Genomic DNA, 14,001 nt, shown 5'->3' with positions numbered 1-14,001 from the left:
ACACCATAGATCTGGATTTCAGGAAGACCTTCCTTCGACAAGGTCCCCAATGACCTTCTGGCAAACAAACTAGACCAATGTGAGCTAGGCTAAACTACGGTTAGGTGGATCTATAATTGGTTAAGTGAATAAACCTAACGGGCGATTCTCTGCAATGCTGCTTCTTCATCCTGGAAAGAAGTGACGAGTGGAGTGCCATCAGAAGGGTTCCGTCCTGGGCCTGGTTCTGTTCCATGTCTTTATTAATGATTTCAATGAAGGGCTAGAAGGCACGATCACCAAGTTTGCAGACGACACCAAACTGGTAGAGCGAATACTCCAGAAGACAGGAGCAGAATCCAAATGATTTTAACAGATTAGAGAGATGATTGGCCAAAACTCACAAAATGAAGTTCAACAGGGACAAATGCAAGATACTCCACTTAGGCAGAAAAAGTGAAATGCAAAGATATAGAATGGGGAACGCCTAGCTCGATAACAGTATGTGTGAAAAAGATATTGGAGTCCTCGTGGGGAGGAAGGGAAACATGAGCCAACAATGTGATGAGGCAGCCAAAAAAGCCAATGGGATTTTGGCCTGCATCAATAGGAGTATAGTGTCTAGATTCAGGGAAGTCATGCTACTCCTCTATTCTGACTTGGTCAGACCACACCTGGAATCACAGTGTCCAGTTCTGGGCACTGCAATAGAAGGGGGATGTTGACAAGCTGGAATGTGTCCAGAAGAGGGTGATTAAAATAATCAAGGGTCTGGAGAACAAGCCCTACGAGGAGCAACTGAAAGAGCTGGGCCTGTTTAGCCTGCTGAAGAGAAGGCTGAGACGAGGGCCATGTATAAATATGTGAGGGGAAGTCATAGGGAGAAGGGTGCAGGCTTGTTTTCTGCAATGGAACAATGGCTACCAACGACAGGAAAGGAGATTCCATCTGAACATAAGGGAGAACTTCCGAGAAGTTGAACTCTCTACTCCGGATTGTGGTGGAGGCTCCTTCTTTGGAGGCTCTTAAACAGAGGCCGGATGGCCATCTGTAGGGGGTGCTTTGAATGTGATTTTCCTGCTTCTTGGCAGAAAGGGGTTGGACTGGATGGTCCATGAGGTCTCTTCCAACTCTAAATTCTATAGTAAGACAGGTGTAAGTTTGACACCAATTTCAACGCCCACAACTTGATGCCATAGAATTCTGGGATTTGTAGTTTTCTCTGACAAAATGCTCAACATCCCACACAGTACGAATCCACTGAATTCTGTAGCACTGAGCAGTGATATCAGACAGCTATCATTCCGCTTTGAGTCTCATTTAAGAGAGGAAACAGGATGATGATGATGATGATGATGATATAAGAATTATTAAAAATATAATACAGTAGAGTCTCACTTATCCAACATAAACGGGCCGGCAGAATGTTGGATAAGCGAAAATGTTGGATAATAAGGAGGCATTCAGGAAAAGCCTATTAAACATCCAATTAGGTTATGATTTTACAAATTAAGCACCAAAACATCAGGTTAGACAACAAATTTGGCAGAAAAAGTAGTTCAATACGCAGTAATGCTATGTAGTAATTACTGTATTTATGAATTTAGCACCAAAATATCATGATATATTGAAAACACTGATGACAAAAATGGCTTGGCTAATCCAGAGGCTTGGCTAAGCGAGGCTTGGATAAGTGAGACTCTATTGCAGGGATCCCCAAACTAAGGCCCGGGGGCCGGATGCGGCCCTCCAAGGTCATTTACCTGGCCCCCGCCCTCAGTTTTATAATATTTTTATATCAGTTTTAATAATATAATATATTGTATATACATATAATATTGATAATAATTTTATGTTATACAATATAATACTAATAGTAATACCATATAATAATATTAATTATATGTTATATATTAGATATTATATAATAGTACTAGCTGTGCCCGGCCACGCGTTGCTGTGGCGAAGTCTGGTGGTATGGGAAATAAAGTATTGAGGAATTGGTGGTAGTTAAGGTCAAGGGTAAAGGTTTTCCCCAGACATTAAGTCCAGTCGTGTCTTACTCTGGAGGTTGGTGCTCATCTCCATTTCTAAGCCGAAGAGCCGGCGTTGTCCGTAGACTCCTCCAAGGTCATGTGGGATGACTACATGGAGCGGCGTGACCTTCCCGCCGGAGCAGTACCTATTGATGCACTCACATTTGCATGTTTTTGAACTTCTGGGTTGGCAGAAGCTGGGGCTAACAGTGGGGGCTCTCTCCACTCCCCCAATTCAAACCTGCAGCCTTTCGGTCCAGAAGTTCAGCAGCTCAGCGCTTTAACACGCTGCGCCATCAGGGGATATTATTTCCTAAAGGTTGTGAATATACAATATTGCTGATTGGTTTTTTTGTCTGTTGGAGGCAAATATGAATGCTGCAATTAGGAAAAATGATTAGGATGTAATGGCCTTGCAGTTTTAAAGCCTGGCTGCTTCCTCCCTGAGTGAATTTTTTGTTGGGAGGTGTTAGCTGGCCCTGATTCTTTCCTGTCTGGAATTCCCTTGTTTTCAGAGTGGTGTTGTTTGCCATATTTTATGTGCGTCTACTGTCTGTGGCCCTGAGAAAACAGGATTTGCCAGACTTTGATGATGGGAATACTTTGTTGGGAGGTGTTAGCTGGCCCTGATTGTTTCCTGTCTGGAATTCCCCTGTTTATTTACTGTCCTGGTTTTAGAGATTATATTGTTCTGCATTATTCTATCCCAGTAATTATTTCATATTAAAGTAGAATCTCACTTATCCAACATTCACTTATATAATGTTCTGGATTATCCAACGCAGTCTGCCTTTTCATAATCAATGTTTTTGTAGTCAGTGTTTTAAATTCATTGTGATATTGTAGTGGTAAATTTGTAAATACAGTACAGTAGAGTCTCACTTATCCAACATAAACAGGCTGGCAGAATATTGGATAAGTGAATATGTTGGATAATAAGGAGGCATTAAGGATAAGCCTATTAAACATCAAATTAGGTTATGATTTTACAAATGAAGCACCAAAATATCATCTTAGACAACAAATTTGGCAGAAAAAGTAGTTCAATACACAGTAATGCTATGTAGTAATTACTGTATTTATGAATTTAGCACCAAAATATCACAATATATTGAAAACATTGACTACAAAAATGCATTGGATAATCCAGAACATTGGATAAGCGAGTGTTGGATAAGTGAGACTCTACTGTAATTACTACATAGCATTACTGCGCATGGAACTACTTTTTCTGTCAAATTTGTTGTATAATATGATGTTTTGGTGCTTAATTTGTAAAACGATTACCTAATTTGATGTTTAATTGGCTTTTCCTGAATCCCTTCTTATTATCCAACATATTCACTTATCCTGTCGGCCTGTTTATGTTGGATAAGTGAGACTCTACTGTATATTGATAATCTTCTATTATCTGCTTAGAACTGGATTATATGAGGCCCCTTCTTCACAGCTGGATAAAATGCACACTGAAGTGGATTATATGGCAGTGTGGAGTCAAGATAATCCAGTGCAAAGCAGATAATATAAGATTATAAATGGGTTATAGAGCTGTGTAGAAGGGCCTTGAGTCTACACTGCCATATAATCCAGTTAAAATCAGATAATCTGTGGAAGAAGTCTAAGTGAGGCCTAAATCAGCCTGTCCCCTAACTGAAGCCTGGCTGTCCCTTGGCTGGTTGCTAGGCAACCAAGTGGGCAGAGATTAGCCCTCTAAACTGGCAGCAATTGGATAAAAAAAATTATTGCTCTCCCTCTAATTAGGACTTTATTTTTCTTTTCTTTTTGTTGTATCAACCTGGAGGCATGGATGATGGGTTGTGTTGTCAAATTTCGAGGTTGCGGGGCCTGTACTTTTGATGTTTTGTCCACTGCCCTGATGCCATCACTCTTTTATATATATAGATAGTGGTATAGTTCAATATAGTAATATATAATGCTAATATTGTGTTATGCTAATAATATAATATATTGTATGTACATACAGCTGCTCTGAGTCCCCTTCGAGGTGAGAAGGGTGGGATATAAATGTAGTAAATAAATGCAGTAAATAATTAATTAATTTTAGACTTAGGCTCGGCCAAGGTCTGACATGACTTGAAGGCACACAACAACAACAACAACAACAACAACAACAACAACAATCCTAATTAACTTGACTATCTCATTGGCTAGTAACAGGCCCACACTTTCCATTGAAATCCTATGTTTATGTTGGTTATAATTGTTTTCATTTTTAAATATTGTATTTGTATTGTTCTTTAGTTGTTGTTGTTGTTGCACTACAAATAGGACATGTGCAGTATGCATAGAAATTTGTTTGTATTTTTTTTCAAATGATAATTCGGCCCCTCAACAGTCTGAAGGATTGTGGACCGGCCCTCTGTGTTGTCGACCGCGTTTTAGGGGATCGGGGCCCTTGAGGAGAGACCCGATCCGGTCCTGAGAGAACGGACCTTGGCGAAGCCAAAAGGAAAATACGAGCCGCAATACAACCTGAAGCCGAAATGAAGAAGGTCCGCCAAAGTTGAAGGAAAATCCGCCAAGGAGTCTTTATTGAGCAATTCAGCTGAAGAGGACTCTGGTAGCGATCATTCGACTTACCAGCAGTCCCATACAATCAAAATAAAACCATATTTATACAAAATTTCAGTCTGACAGCCCTTTGAATTTCCCGCCCTGCTTCCCCGCCCATCTGATCGTTGATAGCCTAGAAGGTTGAACCAGAGGATTAAGTCCTGCTAGACTGATTTCTAAAGGGTGCTTATTTTATTAATGGCAGCAGTCAAGGATGTCCGGGTTTCTGTCACATATACAGATTCCAGATATGCCTTGGGGTGTCAGAGATGGAAGCAAAGATGGGTGGTGACAAGCCATATTGACAGGCTCTGCAGGGCGCCTTCCTGAGGTGTCCTGGTTTTTCCTTTGGGTGAGCTATGACAATGTTTGCCTTGGGGCGAATCACCTTTAGGTCAGCAATCTCCGAATTCGGCGACTCAAGCCCTATATTGTCCATGCAATTTGAATTTGATTGGATTTAGCGGTGGCAGATTATCCTTTTGTTTTTTTGGGAAAGGAAGTCTGGATCATAGGAAATGGGATAAGTTCTGAGGTTCATGCTGAGTTCAAAATATTTCTTATTTGATTTCATAATTTGACAATTATATGAAATAAAATGAAAAATAAAATAAAGTTGGAATATAAACCATGCTGGGAAAAATACATATTTTCCGGGGATCCCAAAGAGTACAGATACATATAGGCAGATAGATAGATTTCATGGAAATAAGGGAGAATTCATAAAAGTGAGTTGCATTTCATAAAGGGGAATCATGAATGATATAAACAATTGAAAATATTTGATAAGAACGAAGTTCATAACATCTGGAGAACCCAGCATGGAAATTCATAAAAGTGGAGTTTTAGCAGCATGATTTTACAATTCATGAAGTTGTTATCTCTTGCCTCAGGCTAAAAGGTCAAACACCTTTTGTACAGAGAGTTTTAGTAAACCACAGTAAACTCCAGTAAAAAGTCTCAATCACCTTCTACTATAAATATATGGAATATAGAACATAAAGTCTTGATTTTTGAACTGTCTTTTACAAAGTCCTGGGGGGGGGGGGGTGGTCACCTCGATCACATCTGCTTAAAAAGTTTGAGGACCCCTGCTCTATTGTATTGCACTTTGAATCAAAAACACGACCAGGTTGTCTTTAGAGTGCATTGTGTTTCCTGAAAAAGTGAGAAGCTCCACCCTCATGATGACGTAAGGCAAAAAAATTGTTCTTACTAGCGCATGCGCATTTATCCTTCAGCGTCTCTATGATAGACTGACCCGATGTGGCGTGTCTCGGCGGAAGCAACTAGCTCCACCGACCGGAAGTGCCTTGCATTCCGGCTCCTTCCGCGTCCGGCGTGGTTGTTGCAGTCCTTTCTCGTTCTCTTCCCGGTCCCGCCTGCCATGGCGCTGTTTGAGCAGATGCGAGCCAATGTGGGGAAGCTGCTGAAGGGCATCGATAGGTATAGTCCTGAGAGAGAAAGTGATTGACGGGCTGGAAGGGAGGGCATTGGTTCGGGGTTGCTATGGTTACATTTTCCCTCTCCCCTCCCCTGAATCAGGTCCTTCAAAGAGGCCCACCTTGCTGCATGAAGTACAGGTGGCTGTTTAACCCTGAAGCAATGTATTTTTCCGTCTTAACTGCTGTCCAGGGATCCCCGTAGAGAAGGGGCTTTATAGCTGCTAACCAGCCCTGTGATGCAGCAGCTAAAAAAGCCAATGCGATTCTAGCCTCCATCAGTAGAATTAGTGTCAAGATCAAGGGACGTTATAGTATTACACTGTTCTGTTTCAAGGATATTGATGGAAGGCGTCCAGTGGAGGGTGATCAAAATACTAGAACAGGCATGGGCAGACTTCAGACTTCCCTCCAGGAGTTTTGGACTCGCAACACAACTCCATTATGGGAGTTGGAGTCCAACACCTGGAGGGAAGGCTGAAGTTTGCCCATGCATGTGCTAAAAGGTCTGAAAATCATGGCTCTTTATGTACATGATTTTTAGACCTTTTAGCACAGGCATGGGCAAATTTGAGCCTTAAAGTGACCTTACCTTGTGTTAGTCTAGATCAGCTCAATCTTCGTGACCGCGTCGTCCCCATGAACCCACCCGGTCGCTGAGATCTTCCGGGGAGGCCCTCCTCTCGCTTCCGCCCTCCTCACAACTGCGTTTGGTGGGGACGAGAGAGAGGGCCTTCTCAGCCGTGGCTCCCCAACTCTGAAACTCCCTCCCCAGGGAGATTAGGTTGGCTCCCTCTCTACCTTCCTTCAGGAAACAACTGAAGACTTGGATGTTTCGGCAGGCCTTTGGAGATACAGTCATTAAATAATCAGCCTCAGAGGGTTTTTAATAATCTATCCCATTTTTATTACGATTTTACCATTTATGTGTTTTAAATGCAATTTTTTAATCCTGTATTTTTGTTTTAATTGATATATTGTATTACTGTTTTATCTTTTTATAGTATGATTGTATTCGTTGCCTATGTTTTGTTCTATGTTGTTTGGGCCTCTGCCCCATGTAAGCCGCCCCGAGTCGCCACGGGGAGATGGTGGCAGGGTATAAATAAAGTTTTATTATTATTATTAATGTCACATTTGGCTTCCACAGAGCTGATCTGGGAATCCTTCACATTGAGTGGTCAGTATAGATGCGCTCTAAGTTAAAGAAACTCCAAAGAATGCTGTGAATTGGCTCTCAAGCTAAAATCAAGAACATTCTAAGAAGCAGTGTCCAAAATAATTTTCATGCTACAATCCAGAATTTTATGCTACAATGAACAAACAAGCGGATAAGAAGTGAAATCATCTGTTTATCTAATGAAATATATTACCATTTTTCCTTTCATCAACACCAGCATTAGTGAAATTCTATGACTAGGAATTGTAAAGGTTATACATTCTGAAATAGTAGCCTGTGGCAGTGTGTGGCTGAATGGCAGGATTAAATTTATTTCTTCTCCATTTGTTTCCTAGCAAAATAGATCCACAAACTCATACAGGATGTATGTAATGGGTTAGGAAATGAAGCACTGTCAGAAAGTGGAATCTGTTGAAAAGTGGAATTCAAATTATTTTAACCATTTTAGCTCCTGAAAAATGAAAATAACATATTATATATCACTTTTGAATGTATGTTAACACCCAAAGAGCTTTTGTGTATATTCAAAAATTATTCAAGGGGAAGTCCCCAATTTTCATGGCTCTCTATGAGTGGTTGAGGGACCTGGGAACTTTTAACCTGGAGAAGAGAAGGCTGAGAGATAATAATGATAATGATAATAATAATTTTGTTTATATCCCGTCACCATTTCCCTGAAGGGACTCAGGGTGGCTTACAAAGCAACAAAAGTGCACACGGAATGTATAAAAAACAACAAGAATGTGCCCAAAACAATAAGCAGCACCAAGTAACATAAAATAACAACTTACAAAAATTAACAGAAAACATCTAAATTAAAATGAAAATAACCAATGAAACTCAACAATAAATTGTAGTTAAAAGCGAACTATACAAACCAAGTTTAACATCCCAGCCACAAAGAGGTTAAAATATCAGCATTAAAATGACAGGGTAAAACTTCATTCTATTTACGTCATCCAATTTAGAGGATGACCTAGACATGATGACAGCCATATTTGAACATTTGAAAGGAGGATATGGAAGACAAAGCAAGTTTGTTTTCTGCTGTTCCAGAGATTAGTCCACAGAGCAAGGTATTCAAGTTACAGGAAACGAGATTCTAGTTAAGCCAGGCATGGGCCAACTTCGGCCCTCCCTTTAGATGGCTGTTAGGAATTGTGGGAGTTGAAATCCAAAACATCTGGAGGGCTGAAGTTTGCCCATGCCTGACCTAAGCATTAGAAAGACTTATAAGAGGCTGACTTGTGGTGTGTCCTCTGGAGGTTTTAAAACAGATTTATTTATTTATTTAATTTATATGCTGCTCTTCTGCTGGATGGCCATTTGTCAAGAATGCTTATACTGTGTCTTCCTGCTTGACAGAATAGGAGTTGACTGGATAGCCCTAAGGGTCTCCTCCACCTCTGATTCTATGTGACCTGATCCTCTTTTTGCACTGGAGGTTCTGGCACTAAACTGTGGGTTTTTTAAGAATATAGGCAATTCCCAAGTTACGGACAAGATAGGCTTTGTAGATTTTTTCTTAAGTTGCATTTGCATGTAAGTTGGAACAGGTACATTTTTAAAGTGTAACTCCAACTTCATTTAGCATAGAGAGGGGTGAATGTGGGGTTTGTGTTTTTATCTGTTCCCATATGCAGAAAATTTCACCTCACCTTCTGTCCCTGTGATAGTTGGATTTTGAAAAATTTAATCAGATGTTTGTAGCTTGGGGACTGCCTGTAGTTAATAAGCAATCACTTATATTCTATTTTTCTATTTTTAAAAGGGGGAAATGGAACATGAGATGTACAGAAAAAAGCAGACAATGAAAATTTATGTGGCAACTGTAATGACGTATTGTACATACTTACATTGTATATGTATTAGTTTTAGTAAAAATATGAGATGAGATATTCTGAATGATAAAAGTTTTTGATAACTCTACAACAGACAAAGGTTTTTGGCATTCTTAAATGCTTTGCTCTAGATGCTTCTCCATGTTGTTTCCATCCTTTCCTCAGATATAACCCAGAGAACTTGGCCACATTGGAGCACTATGTGGAGACCCAGGCCAAAGAGAATGCCTATGACTTGGAGGCCAACCTGGCTGTACTCAAACTGTGAGTGTTACTGTATGCCTGACACTGCAAAAATTCAGAATGATGCCACTCAGGGCACAATAGATGACAGACAGATATTTGTACTGTATGCCATTTTTGCTACAGAAGCTGGACTGTCATATTCAAATCTTGGCCTAGCTGTGGTTTGTTAAATGGCTTGGGACTCTTTGAGGTTAGCGAATCCTCTGTAAAGTGGGCCTATAAATGACGACCTCAGCACTGTGGTACAATTATGTAGAGGTTGGAACACTTATTAGTATATATCTGAGTTGAAGGGGAAAAGCCATACCCGTTGTGCCAAAAGATCTACAGAATTGTGCCTCTCCCATCTTCTTGGAGTCTCAAAATACTCTCTTTCTCTTCCAGGTATCAGTTTAACCCTGCCTTATTCCAAACCACAGTGACTGCCCAGATCCTTCTGAAGGCCCTGACTAACTTGCCCCACACAGACTTCACACTCTGCAAATGTATGATTGACCAAGCTCATGTATCCTTGATCTGAGGGGAAAACACTGCAATGTACCAAGAGTGGCTGGCTTTCAATTTTAACTAACCATGAACTTCTAAGAGGCTTCAAACAAACTTTGATATTTAGGAAGTGTTTTTTATATAGATTGAGACAGGTTAAAATAGTTTAAAATGAAGGTTTGGCGTAAAACCAGTTAGACTCCAAAGACTTTTGATGAATATTTTGATGAATAAGGTTAGTAGCTCACTTTAGGCCCCCAAAGAGAAAGTGTTCCATAGCAGAGAACGCCATAGGGAAGAGAAGGTTGTTATCATCCTACCATAGTAAGTCTTCCATTATTAGGACCCCAGAACCATCTTTACCCTTAAGCTGCACATTGATCCCGACAAGCAGAGACACACTTATGTTATAGCAAAATCAGTGGAGCTTAAAGGGTTGTGATGAACATTATCTCTACTCAGCAGGGTTAGGTTAGCCTATCTGTTTAGGAAGCTACCAAAGGTAACAGTAGATAATGACAACACGGATTAGGACCAACAGTTACACCAAAAAGAGTTTAAAAGTTCCTGTGATCCCTAGAATTGTCTTTTTCAATTGGAATTTCTACAAAACCTAATTCCTTTATCCAGTTTCCTTAATGTCATTCCTTCCAGCAAGAAGAGAAACCAATCCGTCAGATCTTATACCTGGGTGAGCTGTTGGAAACATGCCACTTTCAGGCTTTCTGGGTAAGCTAAGCCTCTACCTCTAAATGGGAGCCTTTTGCATTTACTAAAGTTTTAGACATAACAGACCCCTAATGATGTCTGTCTGTTTCATTCTGCTCAATCTCAAAATGCCATGTTTAACAGTTGTCTTCTACATTTCACTAAGTGCACAGACAGTGCTGTCTGCCTTATATTTTGATTGCTGAAGTTCTAAAATCACATTTGTTGGTGTTTTCTTTTTGTTCAGACTTTGGAAAGGGGTATTTCTCTGAAATTAGAATTTAGACTTTTTTCCTTAGGCAGGATTGCCATTTTTAAAAAAGTAAACAAAACAAAAAACAAAGAAAGAAAGACTTCCCTAATTTATAAAGTAAAACAGAGTTACTCTCAGTGATACCAAGGTGGAGTGAAAGGCATTATCTATCATTTCAAGGCCCTGGGTTATACCAAAAATGATGCTCTCTTTTTTATTTTTAGTTGATTATAAATATTTGTTGTTGTTTGGTAGCAAGCCTTGGATGAGAACATAGCTCTCCTGGATGGGATCACAGGATTTGAGGACTCTGTTAGGAAATGTAAGTGTACTTCCCTCCACAATTATATGCTGCTTTCTCCTTCTTCATACTCTGAAATGTCTGTATCTGTTGTCTTGTTGTTTTTTGCAGTTATCTGTCACGTAGTTGGGATCACGTACCAACATATCGACCGCTGGCTTCTAGCCAAGATGTTGGGTGACCTCACAGGTGAATATCTACTGTATATAAGCATATCCCACTGACCCAGTCTTCTTTTCTAGGGGGCATGTAACGTGATGGGTCAGCTGTGTTTGCTTCTCTTTCTAAACTGTTCCTGTATAAGCTCATGACTTGAACAATCTGTATGATATCAAGAAACAGTGCTTGAGTTTTCTTACTGCAGTAACTTCCTTGATGGGTGAAGTAGAATTGTTTCTCTCCCCATCCTGCCCCCATCTTGACTTTCTGTTTGTTGCAGATAACCAACTCAAGTCTTGGATGAGCAAATATGGCTGGACAGAGTCAGAGCCTGGGACGATCTTTATCTGCAACCAGGAAGAGAGCATCAAGCCCAAAAACATTGTGGAGAAGATAGACTTTGACAGTAAATGTCTCCCCTCACTCACCCTTTTTAAACTTTCTTGGCAGCCTTGTTTATTTCCGCATTGTGATCCCTTCTCTTAATGAAACAGGAGCTGACTTGCAAACAGTATTGCCTTCCCTGCAGTTAAAAACTGAATATCAAAGAAACCCAGCTTCTGTGTTTTACAAATAAAGTATGGACACAGGCCTGAGTTTGCGAATTATAAAAAGGCTCCCAATAGCCTCTTATAAAGGGCATGATTGAGCAAAAAAAAAATGCTTGCAAGCTGCAATTTGCCCACTTTTAAGATTAATTGAGGTTTGGGAAAATTATTTTTTGGTATATCACTCTGAAATGTTCCAAACAGCATGGCCAAACTAACTGAGAATTTTGGGAAGTGTGCTTCAGAAATGTAACTTTCCCAAGTTCTGTTGAGGAATTGTTGAACTGATTCAACTGGAGCTAGCATCACATTTTCTGAATCTTTGTCTGATTTCTTCCAGGTGTCTCGAGTATCATGGCATCTTCACAATAAGAAAGCATCTTCCATAGATTCTCAGTTGTTGCTTATTGGATTTATATGAAATATTTTCAAAAATTTGTCAATAAAAGGACTCTAACATGCCCTGTGATTTACTTTGCTCCGGTCAGTCTTGCCTATGGCATCTACCATTCATTTGTATCTTGGAGAACAGCCATGACACAGCAGAGAGAGGTCACTGCCATTTACAAGTTTGAAAGTATTGTGGCTAGAGAAAAATGAGCACTAACCTTGAGAATACAGCTGGTTGACAAAAAGAAGATTGACTTCAGTGGGAAGAACATAAGTTTTCCCTCATCCTGCCCATCACATATCACCATTGTGTTTGCCACTAAACTGATGGGAAGTAGATGATTTCAGAGAAGAGACAGGATGAACGCCATTTCTTAATGATTTTCATGTTTCTCCATGCCACACACCAGAATGGCCTTCTTGTCAAGCCTATTGACAATGTTCTTTATGCATTCTTTTTTTCCCTTTGAGTGTGAGAGTACAGCAGGGGTATCCAAAGTACAGCCCCTGAAACCCGTCAAAGTTTCTAAACTAAATTTAACAAGAAAATTTCCAAAAATGTGCCCAATTCATAATAGTCCGGTTCCACTGACCCTCCAAAGCCTGCCAAATCTTCCCACAACACAAACAGATCTGAAAATCGGCAAAAGTGATATTCAATGCTGCTGTTAGCTGGCTCTTAATTTAGGCTGTCCCTCATCCTGTGAATGGGCCAATTTCAAGTTAGCTAATGTATAAAGTAAGGCACTCTTCTCCATGTGGGATGTGTTCCCAAAGAGAATGCTGTTACCTAAAAACCAACGAACATTAAAACTAGCTTGCTTCCAATTCCAGCATAACAGACACATGCTGTCCTAGAAAGTTATCCTCTAGGACAGTGGTTCTCAACCTGTGAGTCCCCAGGTGTTTTGGCCTACAACTCCCAGAAATCCCAGTCAGTTTACCAGCTGTTAGAATTTCTGGGAGTTGAAGGCCAAAACATCTGGGGACCCACAGGTTGAGAACCACTGCTCTAGGAATCTGCTAGATTCTCATATGCAACTCTGTTCCTTCCAATGGAAGCATACCATAGAATTGCCCGGAAGACCTAGCTAATTCCTTGGGAGAGCTTCTTGCCCAAGCTATACAGTATAGCTGTCCTTTTACGAATATATGATAAGGAGCATTTCCCAATTAATGATGCCAATGCAAATGTTTAAAATCTTCAGTGGAATTAGTAACTGAACGAGAGAATGAGGATTCTTCCCTGTTAAACTAAAATACTATGAATGTGCACACATGGTCATAAATGGGAAACTCGGATCTTAGAAAACTTATCACCATTAGGTGGTGCTCGGGAGTCAACACAGAAAGTGGAACTCTTATTATTTTACTGACTTCAACCACCAGGCAGCATCAACTATTGCACAGGATACTGAGACTCTGAGCCTATTACTATCATCTCTCACTGGAGATGTGAGCAGGTGTTGCCTGGACACTTCCCAACCTGATGCTGCAGAAGTTAAGAACATTTCTAGAGTGTTTCCTCTGGTTACCGTAAAAGTTACACTATACAGGCTTCTGCATTCTATTCCCAGAACAAATTTGTGCATCTGTATCGTTCTGTTGGAAGAAAAAAATCCCAGTAGTTTAGCCAAGGATTGATGCATTGTAGGAGCCACAAATCCCTGCAGGAGTGGTGCAAGATCTTATATTAGTCTTAAGGTAAAGGTAAAGGTTTTCCCCTGACAATAAACCTAGTCGTGTCTGATTGGGGGTTGGTGCTCATCTTTATTTCTAAGATGAAGAGCTGGCACCGTCCGTAGATACCTCCAAGGTCATGTGGCTGGCATGACTGCACTTTCGAACCAGGAACAGA

At 40.4% G+C, this 14,001-nt stretch overlaps 1 protein-coding gene across 1 annotated transcript; it reads left to right on the top strand.

Moving 5' to 3' along the window:
* Window positions 1-5,881: 5,881 nt before the first annotated feature.
* eif3k (eukaryotic translation initiation factor 3 subunit K) lies at window positions 5,882-12,215 on the top strand. The gene is made up of 8 exons (XM_003226913.4): window positions 5,882-6,035; window positions 9,218-9,316; window positions 9,683-9,803; window positions 10,439-10,513; window positions 11,001-11,067; window positions 11,158-11,235; window positions 11,486-11,611; window positions 12,094-12,215. Exons 1-8 carry the CDS (start codon window positions 5,977-5,979, stop codon window positions 12,123-12,125), a joined length of 657 nt encoding a protein of 218 aa, XP_003226961.3. The 5' UTR covers window positions 5,882-5,976; the 3' UTR covers window positions 12,126-12,215.
* The last annotated feature ends 1,786 nt before the right edge of the window (window positions 12,216-14,001 follow it).

This window comes from Anolis carolinensis, unplaced genomic scaffold (genome assembly GCF_035594765.1).
Source record: "Anolis carolinensis isolate JA03-04 unplaced genomic scaffold, rAnoCar3.1.pri scaffold_10, whole genome shotgun sequence".
Classification (NCBI taxonomy): Eukaryota; Metazoa; Chordata; class Lepidosauria; order Squamata; family Dactyloidae; genus Anolis; species Anolis carolinensis.
This window is presented reverse-complemented; position numbering and strand designations above follow the sequence as displayed.

Coding starts and splice junctions, on each gene's coding strand:
- eif3k (XM_003226913.4), top strand. CDS start 5,977: ATGGCGCTGTTTGAGCAGATGCGAGCCAATGTGGGGAAGCTGCTGAAG. Junction 9,804..10,438: donor GTATGATTGACCAAGCTCAT/GTATCCTTGATC, acceptor CATTCCTTCCAG/CAAGAAGAGAAACCAATCCG. Junction 10,514..11,000: donor GCCACTTTCAGGCTTTCTGG/GTAAGCTAAGCC, acceptor GTTGTTTGGTAG/CAAGCCTTGGATGAGAACAT.